The sequence below is a fragment of the Anabrus simplex genome, chromosome 13 (genome assembly GCF_040414725.1).
Source record: "Anabrus simplex isolate iqAnaSimp1 chromosome 13, ASM4041472v1, whole genome shotgun sequence".
NCBI lineage: Eukaryota > Metazoa > Arthropoda > Insecta > Orthoptera > Tettigoniidae > Anabrus > Anabrus simplex.
Genome location: NC_090277.1, coordinates 55,259,564 through 55,282,946, shown reverse-complemented (window position 1 = coordinate 55,282,946; position 23,383 = coordinate 55,259,564). Strand labels below are relative to the sequence as shown.

At 40.2% G+C, this 23,383-nt stretch overlaps 1 protein-coding gene across 1 annotated transcript in view; it reads left to right on the top strand.

Moving 5' to 3' along the window:
* ss (spineless) overlaps nt 1–23,383 on the top strand; it is a 770,665-nt gene that overhangs the window by 283,726 nt on the left and 463,556 nt on the right. Inside the window, exon 2 of the mRNA XM_067157402.2 lies at nt 2,848–3,038. Coding sequence (XP_067013503.2) covers nt 2,848–3,038 — 191 coding nt within the window. The remainder of the gene's footprint in view (nt 1–2,847; nt 3,039–23,383) is intronic.

The window sequence follows — 23,383 nt, the reverse complement described above, 5'->3', positions numbered from 1 at the left end:
TGAAAAATCTAATGAACTCTATAGGTTGTACATCCCTTGACAACACGAGAAGCCTTCCCCTGATCAAGGAAAGGGCTTTCAGTGTCACAATAAGAGCAAGTAGACGGATTATAACCCATTTCACAACAGCTATTTCCTCCTTTCTGACAATCCTTTCTCCTTACAGTAGCTTCCTAAGGTTTGATTAAACAAGTACGTTCATCTGTTAACTTGCTGGTCGTCTATTGCAGTATTTTACCAGATTAAACAGTAAAAATGCCTAAAGATGAGGGCTCTAGGTCTTTTTTGATTAAACAGTGGATATCAGGCAATAGTGACTATACAAATGACGGTGATGTAGTATACTGTCAAGTGTGCAACAAGAGTGTAAAATGTGATTAAAAAATTTCAAATTGAACAGCATTCGAAAAGAACTTCACATCTGAAATCAAAAGAGCAAGAATACGCAACAGCTACGTTTAATCGACGTGAAAACACGGTGTGATGTTATTTATTTATTTATTTATTTATTTTACATGGCGTGGCTCAGGCTATGAAGCCTGCTGTTATGCCAAACCGTCTTATATCCAATACATTGTACAAACTACATTTCCCGCTGGTATTTGTAAAGCTTTTGTTTGCAGCAACATTCCACTGCATAATTTGAGTAATCTACATCCACGCTCGTTTCTTGAAAAGTATTGTGCTAATCAAAGGATACCAGATGAATCTACCCTTAAGAAGAACGATTTATGTACTTTAACGGCACCTTTCTATCGTCTTTCGATACAATATGACATAGGAGGGAACCGTGTCTGGATATCGGTAGATGAAACAACCGATTCGTGTGACCTAGTGAATCGGAGAGTGATTGTTACAAAGTGCGCCTTTTAGTCACAGATACAGCTTCGTATGTGTTGAAAGCTGGGTCAGTATCTTCGAGCATTTTTTCCAAATCTCATCCATGTCACATGTTTGACCCATGGATTGAATCGTATTTCAGAAGAGGTACGTATCGTCTTTCCATCTGTCGACAAAGTAATTTCAAGTGGGAAAAAACTGTTTCTAAAAGCACCAGCTCGTGTACAGTTGTACAAAACTCATCTGTTCAGGTTTCTCTTCCGCCGGAACCTGTTCTCACAAGGTGGGGAACTTGGTTTTCCGCAGTATCGTTCTACCAGGAGAACTTTAATCAAGTGAAAGATGTAGTTAAAGGTATTGATGATAATCATACTCCGCGTGTCCGTGAAGCAAAGTGCGCATTTGAATCTGAAACTTTATATAAATATATCAGTTTTATCCATCGGCATAATTCGTCACTTTTGAAGGCGATTAAGGGCCTAGAAAGTCGTGGTGCACCCCTACAGAAATCCCTTCAGTTAATTCAAAATACTATTAAGTTCTTTAAATTGTATCCATGTTGAAACTAGAGAAAAAGTTAAAAGGAAACTCAGTGCGGTGTTGGACTCAAACCCAGGACTGAAGAAGATTTAATCCGTAAGCAACTGCATAAGTGGAATCAGGCAGTCTTTGCTATAAGAATGTTCCGAGCAGTCATTTCCAGTGTAAAAGTATTGCCCACTTACGTCCGTCGGTGTAGAACAATAATTTTCAAGGTACAAATTAATTCTGTCCTACAATAGAAAGTCATTGACCCCTGAAAATATTCAAAAACTCTTTTTGTCAGTTCAACACTGAATTAAAATTAAATAATACGTCTGGTAAATGTATTTTGTTTTATTTTTAGTGCATATTTACGTGCATATTTTCAACATTTTTAGCGCATATGTGCATGCATATTTTTGGAGTTTTTAGTGCATATGTATCCGGGCCCTATTGATTAGTGATCGGAATTTATATCTATCTAATATAATTTCCTCGGTGATGTAGATATTTGGAGGTCTGTTTTAATTTCACTAAGCAACTTTGTTGTTCTTTGTTCTTAATGAAAGGGCAAGGTTGAAAAATTATTTTAGTCATTCTGAGAATATGTCCATTCAATTTCAATCGCCTTTTTCTGAAAACATGTGGGATTGTCTTCGGCATGGGGACATATTTCCTGAGATTTCTTTTTTATCACGATTCTCTATAAACTGGGGAAAGATTTCCCGCAAAATTTTCCTTTCCTGCTTTTCTATGTCTTTAATTAATGATTATATGATTAAATTAAGGTTTTCGATGCATATAATTTTTCGGATTTAATTACTGTATTATAATACCTTAGCTTTGATTCCCTAGATATTGATCGTTTTGTTATATGAATTCCAGGTGATTTGGCAGGCTTTTGTAATTTGTGTGCCTCAGGATTTAACCCAGATGGTTGAATGACTTCTCCTAGGTATTTAAACTTGTTTGCTTGAGAAATTTATGAAAGTTTGTCCATCTAAATATCTTGGTGTTTCCATGTACTGAGTTTTCTCGTACGAGACTAGAAGTCCTGTTTTGATGGCAATTTCGTGGAGTTTTTCAACTGAATGAATCGCTTTTTGCTTATTACTTGAAAGAATTGCTAAGTCATCTGCAAAGGCCAGACACTTCACTTGAATTCTATCTATTATTAGTAGAGCCCGGATTTTTATGCATGAATAGGTTATAATGCAAAGTTTCTGAAGCGAGAAGCAAGTATAGTCTACCTTCACAACGATTATGCTATGGGGTTTGCATAAACATTAGTGGTACGGCCCATCAGAACTCCTATTATTTATGTTACTCTTGCTACATTATGGAAGAGCGGGTGGCCGACACTTCCAATTACCCAAATTTAGTTTGCAATCTGACCTGTTACGTCATGAAAATCCGGGCTTTGATTATTAGTATTTGTATATGCAGTATTTTGAATTCTTACGCAATGATCTGTTCTGATTTCAGCCTGAAGCCACCCCCGAAGGACGGGGTGACCAAGAGCAACCCCAGCAAGCGACATCGAGAGCGGCTGAACGCGGAACTGGACACGTTAGCTAGTCTTCTACCGTTCGAGCAGAACATACTCTCCAAGCTGGATCGGCTGTCCATCTTGAGGCTTTCCGTCAGCTACCTCCGGACCAAGAGCTACTTCCAAGGTAGGATTCACTGCCGTTCTGCTTAAGACTTATACTGACTCGTGGATGCCAACAAAATTATTTGCTCCCAGTTGCAGTTCACGGTGGTCTAATGGAGCAGACTGCGAGAGGTTCAGGGAGTTAAAAAATAAAATTGAAGTATTTAAGGAATTTTATCGCCATTATGTATGCCCGTTATACTTCAATTAATTGCAAGTAAGTTCTACACCGCTTTCTATCTATTATTAGTACAGCCCGGATTTTTATGCATTAATAGGTTAGAATGCAAAGTTTTGAAGCGAGCAGCAAGTATAGTCTACCTTCACAACGATTATGCTATGGGGTTTGCATAAACATTAGGGGTACGGGCCATATTTAAAACATTTCTTGGCCGACAAAGTAGGGGTCCCCAAAACACGAAAACGTAAAATTAAGGAATTTCCTTAATTGTGCCGAAAGTTGAAGGGCTAAAGGGTCCGGAAACATTTCAAATTGTGAGTCTTGGATAGCTGTATCAAACTAAAAAAATTCTAAAATCACTGCTGGCCTAAATGCAGTTCCGGAAAAATGCCTATCTCATTAGACAGCATGCTCACGTGATGTCCCTAAGAGGCTGTTCGGAACGTTAGATTTATATATTTGGATAATCCAGACATCGAAGTCACGCTTTGAGTGCGAGAAAGTGAATGGCATCGTAAATTACGTTTGAAATTGAACCAATTTTGGAGATAAGTTTGCCGACGTAGAACTTCATTTGTTCCATGTAAATTAGAAGGCTGTGAATATGTGTGTATGCGGTGTTGAAGCTTATATACGCTATAATGAACGTCTAGGTGGGCCAATAGAAGTAGCAGGCTTAGTTCTCAAAAACTAATGATACAATGAAGAGTAGTTAAAGGGAGGTGGAGGGACAGGGGAGGGGTGTATAATCGGGGGAATTAAGGTGAAGGATTTTGGACCGAGATACCAGTAGAGCACTGTGCAGAGAGTTTTATCGCGCGGCCCAATCTGAACGGAGAGCCGCGGAAATTATTCATGGGGTTGGCTTCTCTTTGACATGCCATGTTCTCATTAATAGCTTTCTCTCTCTCTCTCTCTCTCTCTCTCTCTCTCTCTCTCTCTCTCTCTCTCTGTTGCTCTGTAGAGCTTTCAGAGTTTATTTTCAAAGCACTAACCTCTATCCGCCCGCCTCTCAACTCCACATCACACATACACAGTAACAGATTAGAATTCGTTTTAATTGGTAGAACCAGCCTCGCCAAGCTGTTATTACCATTACTCTGTGTGTATTGATTGAACCCAATTAATAGACTTAATTGAATTTACATAATTGATATCGGGACGGCCAGGCATTTTCTCTCTCTCTCTCTCTCTAATCTCTTTTGTAGAGTGATTTCGTGACGGTTGGTACAACTGCTACGCTCGGGAAAAACATACACGATCACATAGGCTAGCAACTAAATACAAATAAATGATCTTTATATGTGTAAGTATTTATTTAACTTCGACATGACCTTCAACTGCTGTTCCCCAATATAATAATAATAATAATAATAATAATAATAATAATAATAATAATAATAATAATAATAATAATAATAATAATAATAACAGACAGGCGAATCATGAGGAAAATATTAGGCCCACAAAACACAGCAGAAGGTTGGAAATTACGAAGTAATGCTGAAATATATCAAAAAATATAAAATATATCAGTTGAAATGAGGAAAAGAAGACTTACGTTTTTTGGACATTTATATGGAATGCAAGATAGTAGATTAACCAGTAAGATTTTCAGATATTTGTGGGGTAAGAAATCAACGACAAGCTGGGTCAATGAAATAAGAAAGGGTTTAGAAAAAATCAGTATAACAACAGAAGAAATAAATAATAGAGAAGGCTTTCGGGAAAAAGTATTGAAAATAGAAGGATTCCAAGGTAGAAAAGTAAAAAAGACTGATTCAAAGTGATCTGAAGACAGAAAGGAGAAACATAGTGAACAGATGAAAGCGTACTGGAAGAAAAGGAAAGAACAAAGAAGAAGGAATTGAAATTGGCACGTGGTCCTCTGGTGGCCCATTCGAAAGAAGAAAAATAATGATCAGGCCTTTTACGGATGATGTTATATTGTATAGAGTAGTAAATAAGTGTGATCGACCCCAAAAAGATCTCGATAATGTTGTGAGATGGGCAGCAGAGAATGGAATGATGATAAACGGGGTTAAAAGTCAGGTCGTATTTTTTTTTTTTTTTTTTTGGGGCTTTACGTCGCACCGACACAGATAGGTCTTATGGCGACGATGGGATAGGAAAGGCCTAGGAGTTGGAAGGAAGCGGACTTGGCCTTGACTAAGGTACAGCCCCAGTGGTCGTATGTTTCACTAACATGAAAAGTCCTCTCATTTTTAAGTATTGTGTTGATGGGGTGTAGGTTTCTTATGGGGATCATTGTAAGTTCCTGGATGTTAATATAAAGAAAGGTCTTCACTGCGGTAATCGCATACACGGTCTTGTAAATGAAGGGTACAGAACTCATGCACTTGGTTATGAAGGAATTTATGGGTAGTAGTAAGGATGTAATGGAGAGGGCATGTAAGTCTCTGGTAAGACTCCAATTAGAATATGGTTCCAATGTATGGGACCCTAACCAACATTACTTGATTAGAGAACTGGAAATAATCCAAAGAAAAGCAGCTCGATTTGTTCTGGGTGATTTGCGACAAAATAGCGTTACAAATAAAAAGTTGACTGAGCTATTTCGCCGTACGGTGAGGCTGTGAGCTTGCATTTGGGAGATAGTGGTGTTCGAACCTCACTGTCGACAGCGCTGAAGAGGGTTTTCCGTGGTTTCCCATTCTCACACCAGGCAAATGCTGGGGCTGTACCTTAATTAAGACCACGACCGCTTCTTTCCCACCCCCAGCCCTTTCCTATCCCATCGTCACCAAAAGTCCTATCTGTGTCGGTGCGACGTAAAGCTAATTGTAAAAAAAAGAAACGAAAATATTGCCAAATTTGGGCTGGGAAATGTTGGGAGAAAGGAGAAGGGCTGCTCGACTAAGCGGTCTGTTTTAAAGTGGAGAGATGGCGTGGAATGACAGTAGTAGACGAATAAGTTTCAGTGGGGTTTCTGAAAGTAGGAGAGCTCGCAATAAGTTCGAATTAAAGATGACAAATTGTGCCAAATATTCGTTTATAGGACGAGGAGTCCTGGATTGGAAAAATTGCCAAGGGAGATGTTCGAAAGATTTCCAGAAAATCCAAGATCCGAATCATGGAAAGTCACTAAACTCCAGGTGTTCGTGAATCACTGTCTGCGGCGTATCATCAAGTAAAGATGGACTGAAATGATCACGAACTACCCTAAAACGTATCTAACTAAAACAAAGCATGAAACTCACATTGGGGAAATTATTTTGGAATTAGCATATGATACACGAACACGGGGTTCGTTGATATTTTCTAATTCTCCCCATCTCGTAAACACAGGACTGTTATTTTGGAACTCTTATTTGGAACATAGTATCTTACCGGAACAGAAACAACTGGAACTGTTCGACGAAAAGAACAAATTCGCCCATCTCTAATACTGGCTATAAGACCTCGATTTCCTTATTAAAATTTTAGCTGAGGGTTTGCATTCGTTTTTATTTTATTGAAATGATGATTGAACGTTAAATTTTGCAGTTACAGCATTTTACATAATACTGCAGTTAAGATCTCTAATTATTTGGTTTCACTCAACATAAACGGACGGTTCTCTCCTCCTATGTCTCAGAAACCGAGCGACAATTCCAGATGTGATGCAGTAAGTTCCTATCTTCCATCTGGAGCGAGGGCCTAGTCCTCCCTTAATGAGGCAAACATATTTACCGTTATCAGGAAACAATTAATCCCCGTCAAACGGAGCGGTCGGGCTATTGGTGAGAACGCCCGTAATTATCCGGCCAAGAGGTACGGGCTTCACAACCCGCTTATCTTAACAGGTTGAGTAGGTAGCACAGAAGGGCGTTAACAAGTAACTACCTGAACGGCGACATTCTTTTTTCTTTCAAATGCTTGCGTCTTTCAGCACAGTTCAAGCTCGCTGGTGTACTGAACACATTATTCAGGTATTCCATTGAGAACTAACCCAGATTTAGAGAAAAGAACAAGTTTTGACAGTGATAAAATAAAAGCTCAAAGAACGAATTCTCTATAAATAATCATAGGTATGGTTTTAGTTGTTCGTCAGGTAGGTAACTACGCATCTTTCCCATTATGTCTCCCATATCATTACAGTTTAGTGCGTAAGAAATGTGAGACGCGAGATGAAATAGTCGAATTTAAAAAGATATGAACCGAGCTCGACAGCTGCAGTCGCTTAACTGCCGACAGAATCCAGTAATCTGGAGATAGTGGGTCCGAGCCCCACTGTCGGCAGCCCTGAAGATGATTTTCCGTGGTTTCCCATTTTGACACCAGGCAAATGACGGGGCTGTACCTTAATTAAGGCCACGGTCGCTTCCTTCCACACCCTAGGCATTTCCTCTCCCATCGTCGCCATAAGACTATCTGTGTCGGTGCGACGTAAAGCAAATAACAAAAAAAAAAAAAAAAAAGTTATGAGTAAATTTTACCCACCCTCCAAAAAAACCTATGGCGCAACAGCCCCGAAGGACCATGGCCTACCAAGCAACCACTACTCAGCCCGAAGGCCTGCAGATTATGAGGTTCTGTGTGTGGTCAGCACGACGAATCCTCTCGGCCGTTATTCTTGTATTTCTAGACCGGGACCGCCATCTCACCGTTAGATGGCTCCTGAATTGTAATCACGTAGGCTGAGCGGACCTCAAACCAGCCCTCAGATCCAGGTAAAAAATTTGACCTGGTTTGGAATCGAACCCGGGACCTCCGGTAAGAGGCAGGCACACTACCCCTACACCGCGGGGCCGGCCGTTAATTTCTCCGGTACACGGAAAATCATAAACATAACCATAAAGTTGAAAACATTTCTTAGGATACAAATTAGGGGTCCCCATTCTAGAAAAAAAATGTCAAATTAGCAATTTCCTCTATTGTGCCGAAAGTTGAAGGGCTAAAGGGCCCGGAAAACGTTTCCAATTGTTAGTCCTGGATAACTTTACTAAACTTAAAAATGTATAAATTCGAAAAATCACGTCCGGCCTAAATGTAGTTCCGGAAAAGCAGCCTAAAATCACTTGTTTTTATTCCTTTTCTTTTTTATACGTATCCTGGCCAAATTAAAGTATTTATATAATTATTTCTGCAATGTGTTCCTTGGTTCAGTACACTCAGGCGTTTCTTTTTAAACATATGCGCACCGAATGAAGTTATAAGGGCTTAAGTGAAGCTCAGCATCGACTCACGTTAGCGCTCGTATGGTGCTTAAGTGAAACTCTGCATCGACTCACATTAGCGCTCCTAGTGGTGCTTACTGAAACACTGCATTGACTCACATTAGTACTCGTAGTGGTGCTTACTGAAACACAGCATTGACTCACATTAGCGCTCGTAGTGGTAGAAAAAGGTAAACTGCTAATCTAATCGACCAGATGATTAAGAAAAGGATTGTAATTTTTAGGAACAAATAAAGAATATTATTATCATACTTTATTACATTTTATTTTCGTAAATTGGCAAATTTGTGGTCTCCTCTACCCAAAGTTGCTAAATTTCGCAAAACTCTTTCACATGAAAGAAAGGAAAACTACTGGCAGGCTTCAAGAGGTACTGAGAACAACAGCGAGCATCCAAAAAGAGCTAGTAATAAGCGGTCCCTAGAGGGCTGAAATCATTATTAATAATAATAATAATAATAATAATAATAATAATAATAATAATAATAATAATAATAATAATAAATAAATAAATAAAGAGATATTGGGAAGAAAAGAAGAAGAAACATTGTGCAAAATAAGTTCAAACGCGCTCCATGGTTGGGCACAACGAATCAATAATAATAATAATAATAATAATAATAATAATAATAATAATAATAATAATAATAATAATAATAATAATAATAATAATTTTAATTTGCCTAAAATTCGTAGATCATATCCCTAGGATGTTTTCAACATTATGTTGCTTGCCTGATGGGCTAGAATTTTGGATTCTTTTCTTGCAGTTTGCTTTAAGTCACGACGACTCAGATATGTCTTATGGCGACGGTAGGACAGGAAAGGCCTGGGAGTGGGAAGGAAGCGGCCGTGGCCTTAATTCAGGTACAGCCCCAGCCAGTAGTTGCCTGGTGTGAAAGCGGGAAACCACGGAGAACCATCTTCAGGGCCTGCGACAGTGGGGTTTGAACCCACTATCTCCCGCATGCAAGCTCACAGCTGCGTGCCCCTAACGGCACAACCAACTCGCCCTATTTTAAAGAAATTAAGCAAAGTCCAGTATGTAGCCTACTATGAAACATCGCCATTAGAAAAATGTCAGTATCGACTGTCCGGCTCCATGGCTAAATGGTTAGCGTGCTGGTCTTTGATCACAGGGGTCCCGGGTTCGATTCCCGCCATGGTTGGAATTTTAACCATCATTGGTTAATTTCGCTGGCACGGGGACTGGATGTATGTGTCGTCTTCATCATCATTTCATCTTCATCACGACACGCAAGTCGCCTACGGGTGTCATCTGCATCTGGCGAGCCGAACTTGTCCTCCGACACTCCCTGCACTGAAATCCATACGCCATTTCATATTTTGTCAGTATCGACTAAAATGGTAAGAGGACGGCTCACTTATCCGAAGGATAAATCCAGAGGGATTAAAAGAAAACAAGAATTGGCCAAAAGAGGTGAGATAAGAAACTTGGAAGTGGGGAAGCAATCACAAGTGAGGGAAATGCCGCGCTCAGATAGCCCGTGCTTTCTATAGAAAGGTCTTGTAGAATTTGTAACAAGAAATCAAACCCAACTAGGATTACTACATTCAAGATCTGGAAGAGTTATCATTGAGATATTTGACTCAGGATGGTCATCAAGATACGTACTGTTGATTTTTCAAGGCCCCGTATCGAATAGTTCGTGTACAGCTTGAGAAATATTGCCCATGTTTATTCTGTCCGGTGTTACAGTAGATCTGTTGTCTCCCTTGTGTTGTGAAGGATACGGTAGCCGGTTACCTGCGGGGCGGCCTCTATGTGGGGCGGGCGGAGCTGATGAAGACACGAACACCCCACAGTCCACATGACAGCCTGATGGATCTGTCTCGCTCTCACCGACTTACCTACAAATACGTGCAGGGATTTTTCTTCATTGTGACAGATGCTTCTTTCTCCCACAAGAAGTATCCTGCACCATGTCCTAATATACAAGACTATTACCGTTCATTCAATTCGTAGCGTTTCTCCCAGTTCCTTCTTTAGCGAAGACCTGGTCCTGCCCGTCTTAAGCGAAGGTCACGCGTTCGATTCCCGTCCTCGTCAGAGATTTTAACCTGGATCTGAGGGCTGGCTCAAGGCCCACTCACTCTATGGTGATATGGCAACCCTGGTCTCGGAAGTCAAGAATAACAGCCAAGAAGATTTGTCGTGCTGACCACACAACACCTCGTAATCTGCAGGCCTTCGGGGCTGTTGCACTATGGGGGTTTGGTCCTGACAACTCCTGTGGGGATCTGCAGAAAAGATCTTCATTGGGGCAACCACATAAATGAGATTGTAAATAAAGGGTACAGATCTCTGCACATGGTTCTAAAGGTATTTAGGGGTTTTAGTAATTATGTAAAGGAGAGGGCAAATAGGTCTCTGGTATGACCCCAACTGGAGTATATTTCCAGTGTATGGGACCCTCACCAGAATTACTTCAGTCAAGAACTGGAAAAAATCCAAAGAAAAGCAGTTCGATTTGTTCCGGATGATTTCAGAAAAAGGAGTAGCGTTACAAAAATGTTTCAAAGTTTGGGCTGGGAAGACTTGGGAGAAAGGAGACGAGCTGCTCGACTAAGTGGTATGTCCCGAGCTGTCAGCGGAAAGATGGCGTGGAATGACATTAATAGACGACTAAGTTTGAGTGGTGTCTCTAAAAGTAGGAAAGATCACAATATGATAAAGTTGGAATTCAGTAGGACAAATTGGGACAAATATTCGTTTGCAGGGAGGGGAATTAGGGATTGGAATAACTTACCTAGGGAGATGTTCAATAAATTTCCAATTTCTTTGCAATCATTTAAGAAAAGGCTAGGAAAACAACAGATAGGGAATCTGCCACTTGGGCGACTGCCCTAAATGCAGATCAGTAGTGACTGAGTGGACTGCTCCTAATTTTCTGATGTAATAGATGCCATGCGATTAAACAAATATTATTAATGAAACAGTGTTCGGAAATGCTTTTCAGAATTGCCAAACGATATTTGAGCCAAAAATACGCAGTGTGGTAATTCAGTGCAAGCAAATTCTCAATAAGTACCTGCAGAATGGCAAGTTCTTCAATTTAAGCCAGCGAAAGGTGTACAAATCTCCGTAATTTAATGAACAAGAAATATTCCCCATTGTTTTATTCCCTTTTTATATGAAGTAAAATATTTCGAGTGTAATACAGTGCAGAACATGCCAACTCAAGAATGAATAAGGGGAGGGAGAAAAAAACGTAAAGAATACAACTTAAGGGCAGAAAAAATAACAAAAGGAACGAGTCCAATGAATAGACTAAAAGTGATTTGCCTGGATTACGTAGAGTGGGATTGCCGTGTTTCTAAACATGGAAGCCCTACAGTAACTCTTGAACATGCGATGAGGCGGTGACGTATCAATGATATGAGCGTCCTATTCGCTATATAACGACGTCTAGCGTTTACCAGTTCCGTCCGCATGGCGTCACACAAACTGCTAGCATATGATTAGGACGGGTATTCTCCATGTCTAAGTGGTTAGCGTGCTGGCCTTTGGTCACAGGGGTCCCGGGTTCGATTCCCGGTAGGGTCGGGAATTTTAACCATAATTGGTTACTTCCCCTAGCACGGGGACTCGGTGTATGTGTCGTCTTTATCATCACTTCATCCTCATTACGATGCGCAGGTCGCCTACGGGAGTCCTTTTTACCTCTTGGATCCAGCGTACTTTGGTTATATTGTTCACAAGAAACCAAGGACGTCCATACCCGGGGGCAAGATGGTGCCACTCCCCCCCCTCCCCCTAGCTCTCAGGGAAAGGCAAAAATCTATTCTAGTCAGGTATTTTCCTTTCAAGAAAATTATTAAAAAGTCAGTATTATGTAGAAGCGGTGGTACCATTCCCCACCAACAGGCAGGGGATACCGTGGGTAATTCTACCACAGAATACAAGTCGCCATTTATCTTCCAAAATATTAAAAATACTACGTACCCCCAGGTCTGCTCCCCCCCCCCCCCCCTCCTTGCCCGACAAATTGTCATATGGGCGCTGATGCAAGACACTTTATTATGTGCAGTGTTAATCTCCACTGGTTCATTCTCAGGTTATGTCTGAAGATCGCGCTCCATTTTGTTTTCTTCGTATGACGTCCAATTCTGTCTTGGTATACAGTTCTTGGTATAAATACAGTTCTTGGTTGTAAAATGACCGTCCTCTGGTCTTTACGGTCCCAATATCTTCCTAATAATCTTTCGTTTCATCATTTCTAATCTCTTAAGTACTCCTGTTTTTACTAGCTTAAGAGATTGTGCTGCGTATAAGACTTCAGGGTGGATCACTGTCTGGTAATGTCTTAATTTTGCATTAATGTAAATATAATTATAATAATCCACAGTCTGTTTCCAGTCAATGTCCGGGTCAGGAATTGAATGAAGCCCCTATCTAGCGGCGAGGATGGGAATTGTGCCGGCTTCCGAAGCCTGTCGCATTCCTCTTAGGCAATGATTAATGAATGACAGATGAAATGAAATGAAATTATATTGGAGAGTGTTGTTGGAATGGAAGATGACAGGAAAAACCAGAGTACCCGGAGAAAATCCTGTCCGCTCCGCTTTGTCCAGCGCAAATCTCACATGGAGGGAACGGGATTTGAACCACGGAACCCAGCGGTCAGAGGCCGGTGCGCTGCCACCTGAGCCACGGAGGCTCAATAATAATAATAATAATAATAATAATAATAATAATAATAATAATAATAATAATAATAATAATAATAATAATAATAATAATATTTGCCTTTGGTGGCAGGACCTAGTATGTACAGTGCACTATGTCTTCTGGTATGGGCTAGAGCAATTCTGTTACTTTCATTGATCTGTCTCTGTCTTATCCTTGGCTTTCACAATATGAAAGTGACTGAGGTATGAGCGATGCTAGTAATGCCATTCCTTCTGCAGCCAGTCCCCGCTATGAATGGTGTTAAAATGTTGCTCATAGGGTCGGTTGTTGCATGCATTTCAGTGGGCTTGGCAGACTGATATGTTATAGCAACTTCTGGCTCGATGAGGAAAGCAACGGGAAACTACCTCACTCCTCATTTCCCTAGTACGCCTCTTCAGTGATGCATAGGCCATCTGTGACAGCTGATGGCGGAGCTGTTGACGATCCAACCAGCCTTAGGGCTGAAGACTGAACGTGCATACATACATATATACATACATAATATAAGAATTATTATTACATACTATTAAATATAATAAATAAACTATTATTATTATTATTATCATTATTATTATTATTATTATTATTATTATTATTATTAAAAGTTCAATTCACAGTGTGTCCCTGAAGCTTCTAGCAAAACTGTAGATCTATCATTATTTTGCCTCAAAAGAATTGTCCACTGCATGTTGTGATTTTCGTAGCCTTCCGGCGAATGGAAGTACACGTACATGAAATTTCATATTAAAATTTATGTATTCAAAGATATAAAATCTGTCCTGCGCAAGTCCCAGTATTCTTGAAATGCGTGGAAAAAATTAAAGCATCTAAAACCTGACCGATATCGTAGAGATCCGAAGAGGACAGGATTTTAACAGGGGAGGATGGATACAAGTTTGGCGCAAGGCTCAAGCATTTGAACACTTTCGGAAACCACCTTTTAGTATGGTTACCTAGTTGTACTTCCTCTTAAAAGAACATTCACCACCACCACCACACCACCATACCACCGGGATCAAACCCGCCAACCAGTGGCGGCGGTAAGGACCTCTCAGATCCTTGGGGCGGGGGTAGGGGAGGGGGCATCGCTCGTGAAGGGACTATGATTGTTTCTTAATTCAGTAGCTGAAGAGTGATTTTACATATTACTAAAGCTACAGCACACAACACAGTATTATTTGTATTATAGAGGGTTATTCCAAACTTAGGCCGTCATAGTGCAGAACTTCTTTCGTCAATAGCAGTACGGTAGTTATTTCTGGAAGAATATGGGTTTCCCAACCTGTTCCAATTATAACCATCCCTTGCTGCCACTCACAACAATCAACAAGGCTTCTGAAGTAATTAGCCAGTTCTGAGAACCCAGAAGTCAGCGACGATGCGATAACAAAGACAACCTCCTTATGTAAACTCTAAATACTGAAGTTTAGAGTCTGTTTACAACTCTAGCAAAGTCGACTTACGATAGACGGTTGAGTTGTAAATAGTAAATTATTTGGTCTTAGGAACGAGATTATTTCTTAATATTGTGACAGTCAGCGTGTTTTGGTTACTATAATTGGAATATGCATTTCTTGTGTGTGTGTTCGTACCTTATAAATGTATTATTTTAATTCCTTAAGATTTGAAAACTAAATTATGTAATAATAATGATAATAATTGTTATGCATTAACAGGTTAGAATGCAAAGTTTCTGAAGCGAGCAGCAAGCATAGTCTACCTTCACAACGATTATGCTATGGGGTTTGCATAAACATTAGGGGTACGGCCCATCAGAACTCCTATAATTTATGTTACTGTTGCTACATTATGGAGGAGCGGGTGGCCGACACTTCCTATTAACCAAATTTAATTTGCAGTCTAACCTGTTACGGCATGAAAATCCGAGTTTTACTTATGAGGAAACATGGGGCCTATTTTGAATTATTGCGGGGAGGGGAGGGGGCGAGCTTCTTAGCGCCGCTACTGCCCCAACTTTGGTTCAGTGAATCAGCGCTCTACCGGCCAAGTCTCTCAGCCAGATTCAAACCCGTCACATGTCCGGGAACTAACCTCGAGTTACAAATAATAAATGCATCACATTCAGGGAACAAATTAAAATGGATACCGATAAGAAACCTCCATCATTCTCTTCCCTCTGGTATTATTTTTTCTGTAAAGGATATTCCTGCCTTCATTATTTTTTTTCTAAATCTGACCTCTCTGAAAAACTGATTAAACCTTCGGTGTTACCATTTTAGATGCTGGAAATTACGAAGGAGTGATCTGAAATATTAATACCCGGAATTAAATATTTTCAAAGAGATTTTAAAACATAAAGAATATTTAGAAGCTGAATATTTATTCCTAGAACATTATCTGTAAGGAGTTACGAACTAGAGGTCTCCCTCTACCTAATTGTTGGCCAGTTTTGACCTAATTTCCAAACCAAATAATAGAGCACGCGGGAGAGTTAACAATGGACCCGATCCGCAACTTGCATGCATAATGTATGGGAGTGATTTAAAAAAACACGACACTAGCAATTTCACTTCTGCTGTAACCCATATTCCGGCAGAAGAAAAAGGGTAATTTTTTCCCCCCTTCAAAAACATGAAGCACCCTGGTATTTGGTGGTAAATGCTACCTTTAAAGTCTTCAATAAAGGCAGAATGAATGAAGGAGCTACCGCTGTGAACTGGTAGCTAAGAAACCCTTACTTCTTCTTCTTTTTCCTTCCACTCAAAATCTTAGGTTGTATGATTTCTCACCCGTTTCTCAAGTATAGTCTGGAAGTGTTTCCGTGGCGACCTTTGTAACAGCACTGGTGTTAAGTTTCTGATCCCAGAGTGTAATTATACTCCCGAAGCAGGTTACGGACTATGGGCTTGTAGACTGAAAGTATATTATTCACTTAATAGAACTTGCAAGTGCGTAGCGTTTTAAATCACTGTTCTTAAAAATAAAAAAGTTAAAGCATGTCCCATACTACATTTAACTTATGAGTAATCCAAGCTAAATCTGTGGATCAGTAGACTAGTGAAGTGTCGGCCTCTAGATCACGAGATGCTGGGTTCCAATCCGGCGAACGCTTGGTTAGATTGTTACTATTAAGAAAAAACAAGCCACATTAAATACTGAGGGATAATTAATTCTAATGACGAAGACGCCACGCACGCCCAGCCCCTGAGCCGTCGGAATTAAGCAATGAATGTTGAAATACATGAACCGGCCGGGAATCGAACCCAGGGCCCTCTGGACCGAAGACCAGCACGCTAATCATTTAGCCATGGAACCGAACTAATGGATAATGATTGGCTATCATATGAAATGGAATTATCATACCTCCCATATAGAGAGACGATTACGAACAAGTATAGTACTCACTTGCAGATATTAAATACTATGCATAGGAAATCAAAATATATTTCCTGTGATAAAATTGTCACTTTAGCTCAGATTTTAACATACAACTGTTATAAGCAAAAGTTGTGACAAAAGATGTCGTAAAGAAACACCACAGATTCCAGGACCAGAAAGTCCGGCCACGCGGTGTAGGGGGCAACGCGTCCGTCAGGCACCCGGCGGTCCCGGGTGCAATTCCCGATCGGGTCAGGGGTTTGTAATTGTAAATGATTAATATATCTGGCCTGGGGACTGGGTGTTTGTGTCGTCCTCAACGTTTCTTTCCTCACATTCAACACTTCACGCTTCCGCCATTTACAAAATACACGCAGGTTCCTCACATATGGTGCAAGTAGGGGCAAAAGATCTTTCTAGGTCGACGCCCCGAACAAATAGCATTTTTTAAAGGCCAGAAACGTAATGCCATGGCTCTCGACTATATGTAAGATCTGCATTACCAATCCCAAGCAGAAACATATGCAGCGCATCTAAGACTACGTATCTTGAATACTCTACCCCGAGAAATATCAAAGACGAAGAAAGGACTGACGCTAAATATATATACACATTTGTAAGTAGAATGTACGGTGCTCGCGAGCCGTATATATACCGTATCAGATAGCCCTTTAGCCCTGTAGTTTCTACTTATAAGTGTCCCGCATCCACCAGTGATGAAAGGGATGCCTAATCGCTGGTTTACAAAGGAGTGTTACAACGTGCTATATTTCGGATGTGAAACAAATAGGAGTCATTTTACTGTACACATTCCGTAACAGTGTGCATTCGTAAATACACCAGGAATGCAGAAAATAAAGGTTAATAATAATGTATACACGCACAGACATTCCACTGCATCAAGATGTTGCTTGTGTGTGGTTTGTGTCTTGAACTATCCATAAGTTCTTAACTGAAACTCTGCTCGGAGAAATAAGTCTATAGAAGGTAGGGGGCTATTTCGAAAACTCCTGTGTATACCGTCCGCGAACTTCGGCTGCATTCCGACCAGATTCTCCATAGATTAAAATTATGTCTGTTCATTCGTCGTTGATGAACATTGTCGACCACTGTCGACATGTTGTCGACAGCAACTGCAGTGCTACTGTGCCAAATACCAGCCTATTACTATGCGTTCAAAAATGAGGCTTACTAAGACAAGGGGGCGCATTAGATGGATAGTGTTGAAGAGCATGCAGTGAGTGGCCGTCCAGTTGTTATCACTTCGTATTCTGACGTAATCTACCTGCATGCAGTAATACCCCTGTGAAAATCAGATATTAGGCATCCCATTCATCGTAAGTGCGCCTGGGGCACTTATAAGTAGAAAGTACATCTCCTGCGGGCCTCCTGGTATATATACCTGGATACCTAGATTCTTCAAACAGACATCAGTCACAATAAATTTTCACCTACGATAACTTAAAAAACGCTACACGCGATTACAAGTATTATCAGAGCTATTAAAATTAAAATATTAAAATAAATATTAAATATAAATATTAAAATAACTTCACGTCCAAACAATAATTACCGCTGTAATAACTTTTAATACTTACGTCATACAAAGTAAAACAAATTACGTCCCTCTGTACAATAAGTATTAACCCTACACTGCATAGCGTAGCATTTTCGCTACATAATATCTTTCTTACCGTAGTTCAGTAACATGCTAATAAAAATGGCAAACCTAACTATGTATTTAATTCCTTTGACATCCGTACTTCTATAAATGATGCTACAGCGGGCTCGGTACTTTTTCCATCTATATGCTATGTTACCTTGCCTGAGGCAGTTTGGCAGGTGTCATGGCGGCTGTACATGTATGAGTAGTACTGAAATATAATTCTAGGTGATTTACTGATGATTGAAGTTTTTAAAAAATACTGCCCTATCTACAATATATTTATCTTTTAGCAAAAATGTCTACTAATGTTCAATTTACGATATTTTCCACTAAAAATTCATAAAATATAAATGTAGTGTTTTTCCTACATCATGCAGCTAAGGCGTTCATTTTCAGATGCTTATATGAAGGTTATGAGCACCAATAAATTGAAGTACTTCTTGATAGTGTTCTATTAGATGATTATTTCATTAATGCTGCAATACTAAAGTCCGAATAATAACAATAATAATAATAATAGTAATAATAATAAAAATAGTTTCGGACCATTATTCAAAATTTGGAAGGGTTTCAAGTCGAAAGAACTGCAAAGATGAAAAGAGCGTAGAAGGATGTACAGAAGAAACAGCATAGCGCCCATATTAAGGAGTAGTGGAGGAAGAGGAAACTTCAGGCAAAGAAAGAAATTAATTGCAGCGCGATCCTAATCTCCCTGTAATACTTTTTCCATGTCATAGTTGTGGGTGTAAATAAATTTATGCGGTATTGTGTAATAACTATTTTTCTTAACTGTATAATTTTACTGCCAGCCCCGAAGTAGTGTAGGGGTAGCGTGCCTGCCTCTTACCCGGAGGCACCGGGTTCGATTCCCGGCAAGGTTAGGAAATTTTACCTGGCACTGAGGGCTGGTACGTGGTCAACTCAGCCTACGTGATTAGAATTGAGCAGTTATCTGACGGTGAGACAGCGGGGCCGGTCTCGACAGGCAAGAATAACGGCCGAGAGAATTCGTCGTGCTGACCACACGACACCTCGTAATCTGCAGGCCTTCGGGCTGAACAGCGGTCGCTTGGTAGGCCAAGGCCCTTCATGGGCTGTAGTGCCATGGGGGTTGGTTTGGTTTTATATAATTCTACTTGCGCGTGCTATCAGGAATGTAGTTCCACAGGATTTTTAAAAAATATGGAAAAGTATGCAAAATTTTGCATACCCACAACTGTTATTTAATCTTTGAAATTTTTACATTTATGAATTTTATTCTGTTTTTGTTGTATGTCCGGCGCTCCCTTCTCGCTCCGCCAGCCAGCTACACGCGCGCCAAGTGTCATTCTTCTAGCCTCGACGCGCAGCCCTCAGTGCGCGTGCCTGAACAGTCGTGTGTGTACTATAAAGAGGAACCCCAGCCTGTCCAGATGCCCACTTACCCCGGTGTCCAGCTCCAGAATACACCCTACGTCGAGCACGGAGGCTACTCCTCTTGAAAATGTGCTTCGACCAGGTGGACTGAATTTCTGGCAGTACGAGGTCTCACCTCTGGTCACCGCTCCTCTTCCGCTGCCCATATCCAGTCATACTATTACATACCGATATATTTCCCTAATTAATACAAGCTCCCTTGGTTTCGCCATGTAAGAATTCTTCCAACATTGAACTTGCCTTTATGAACTCAACAAGGAAGGACTTTCCAAAACATTTATGTCAGTACTTCGGATAGTTTTCGACTATCGACTTTTCTTATCACAAGGACTATCTTTTCGAGATAGAAGTGGATGTAAATACTGTAAACTTGTATATAGTGTACCAAAAGATAGACTCATTCTCAAGATTCCTAATTCATTTGCTTCAAGTTAAATTTCATTTTATTTGTGTAAATAGTGTATTTTGCATTTGAAGCGAATAATAAAGTTGTGTTTTGTAAATCTCAACCTTGGTTACAACAGTTTTCTCGGTAAATATTTGAATGAAGGAAGGAACATAATGCCATTAACTCATGGCTGAACAGGTAGCGTACATTTTTTAATTTTTAAAGCATGTTTAAAAAATACTGCCTTATCTACAATATATTTATCTTTTAGCAAAAACGTCTACTAATGTTCAATTATAATATTTGTTGCTAAAAATTCCCCTGAAGGGGGAGGCGGGCCACCTAAAATGTAACGCCTTCTCTCTCGCCAGGAGATTCAGACCGATTAAAGCTGAAGTGAAGGATTTATAATAGTTTTACTTCCTATTCATAATAAAATGCTTTTTAGTCACTTGTAGTTAAAATTATTATTTCATGATCCAATTTTATGTAATACATGTAATGTTCTGTATGTAATCAATACAAGCCCACATGGAAACTTCCTTATGTGAGATTCACTGGTGTGCTCATGAAACAAAATTAAAATCCACAGCCTGTTTGCAGTTTTAACCGGCTCAGGAATGGAATGAATGAAACCCCCATCTAGTGGCGAGGTTAGGAATAGTGTCGGCTGCCGAAGCCTGTCGCACTCTTCCGGGGCAATGATTAATGAATGACAGATGAAATGTTAATGGAGAGTGTTGCTGGAATGGTTGAAACAGGCTGCAAATACCTTGTATTTACACAGTTACTGGAATGACAACATTAGCAAGTGTTTCCTCCTGGTTCTTTTACCAGAACATTGGCGTGATAAGTATCTACCGATTGTTTCACAGCTTTCTTTACCCTTCTGTCCACTCATCTCAGAGGACAGTTGTGAAAGAATAACACAAGGACAATAATTATCGTCAAAATACGGTAAAGTGATTTATGAATAGTCCGTCGTCTAAACAGAACATTTGATGAACAACAAAATTACAGCATCAGAAAAAAATTACACAGTTCTAGCCCTTCGGGCAAGCAAGTCAATGTTGAAAACATCCTAGGGATATGAGCTACGAATTTTAGTTAAATGAAATATAATAAAGTACGATAATATATTCTTTATTTATTCCTAAAATTACAATCCTTTTCTTAATCATCGTTATCTGGTCGTTTAGATTAGCAGTTTGCCTCTTTCTACCACTTCGAGCGCTAATGTGAGTCAGTGTATTGTTTCACTTAAGCACCATTTCGAACGCTATTGTGAGTCAATGCAGAGTTTCACCTAAGCCTAAGCCCTCATAACTACATTCGGTGTGGACATTGGCTTTCACGACCCACTAACTAATTTTAGAGTTTCCGGAGACGTCGAAGTGTCGGAATTTAGTCCCACAGGAGTTGTTTTACGCGCCAGATAATGTACCGAAACGAGGCTGACGTATTTGAGCACCTTCAAATACAACCGGCATACCAGCATCGAACCTGCCAATTTGGGATTAGAAGACTCTCAATCGTCTGAGCCACTCAGCCCGGCTTTCTGCCACTACGAGCGCTAATATGAGTCAATGCACTGTTCCACTTAAGCACCACTACGAGCGCTAATATGAGTTAATGCACTGTTCCAGTTAAGCAGCACTACGAGCGCGAATGTGAGTCAATGTATTGTTTCACTTAAGCACCACTACGAACGCTAATGTGAGTCAATGCATTGTTTTACTTAAGCACCACTACGAACGCTAGTGTGAGTCAATGCATTGTTTCACTCAAGTACCACTACGAGCGCTAATGTGAGTCAATGCATTGTTTCACTCAAGCACTACTACGAGCGCTAATGTGAGTCAATGCATTGTTTCACTCAAGCACTACTACGAGCGCTAATGTGAGTCAATGCATTGTTTCACTCAAGCACTACTACGAACGCTAGTGTGAGTCAATGCATTGTTTCACTTAAACACCACTACGAGCGCTAATGTGAGTCAATGCATTGTTCCACTTAAGCACCACAACGAGCGCTAGTGTGAGTCAATGCATTGTTTCACTCAAGTACCACAACGAGCGCTATTGTGAGTCGATGTAGAGTTCAACTTAATTCCTTATAACTACATTCGGTGTGGACATTTTTCAAAAAATCAAAATACGCCTGAGTGTATTGAATCAAGCAACACATAGGAATAATTATGTAAATTCATTAATTTGGCCATTATTTGAATAGAAAAGGAGACGAGTAAAGAAGTAAGAGATTTTAGGCTTTTTTTCCGTAACTGCATTTAGACCGGGAGTTATTTTCGAATATTCTTTTTAGTTTGATAGAAATATCCAAGACTCACAATTTGAAACCTTCCCGGGCCCTTTATCCCTTCAGCTTTTGGCACAATTGAGGAAATTGGTTAATTTTATATGTTTTTAGTATGGGGACCGCTACCTTTTCTGCTAGCAAATGTTTTCAATATTAAACACACAATGAAATAAAATGAAATGACGTATGGATTTCAGTGCCGGGAGTGTTCGGGGACAAGTTCGGCTCGCCAGATGCACGTCTTTTGATTTGACGCCCGTAGGCGACCCGCGCGTCGTGATGAGGATGAAGACGACACATACACCCAGCCCCCGTGCCAGGGGAATTAACCGATTATCGTTAAAATTCCTGACCCTGCCGGGAATCGAACCTGAGACCCCTGTGACCAAAGGCCAGCACGCTAACCATTTAGCCACGGAGCCGGACAACACACAATTATACGTTTAAAATAGCGAAATAATTCATCCAACAGGTTCTAATGCCATTTATTAAGCTCTGAATGGCAAAAAAGGAACCGTTGAGATATTTCCAATTTGGTGTACAATTCCTTGTAGTCCTGTATAGAAGTACATTTCTGAAAATTGTCTGTCTTTTTGGAATTGTGAGGAGCATTCGTGCGGCGGGTGTCTTGTAACAATGGCAGCAGTCAGAGCTCCAGGTCGTAAAGAAGAGGTACGCGTCAATTTATTCTCCATTACCATAACCTGCTAATTGTTTATGATAATTGGTCTGTAGACGAAGAGGCATCAGCACTAATGATTTATGGACATGCCTTCTTCTTGGCCTTCTCATTCTCCCTCCCGTAAAGAGAAACCAATTTCCGATCACGAGGAAGTGTTCGTAGCCACACACAGAGAAGAATGTTTGGTGTTGTTTGCGATAGAAAAAAGAATAAGCTTTTTATAACTTCATAAATCTGCAAATTTGATTTACGAAAGTGAAAGCTGGGTGGACTCAGGATATCTTATTCATAAGTTAGAAGTAACAGACATGAAAGCAGCGAGGATGATTGCTGGACAAACAGGCAGGAGCGTAATCGGAATGAGGAGATAAAGGTTAAGTTAGAAATGAACTCGATGGATGAAGCTGTGCGCATAAACCGGCTTCGGTGGTGGAATGGAAGAGGAATGGAAGTGGAATGGAAGAGGATTGTTAACTGGGACAATAATGGACTCTGTTATGAA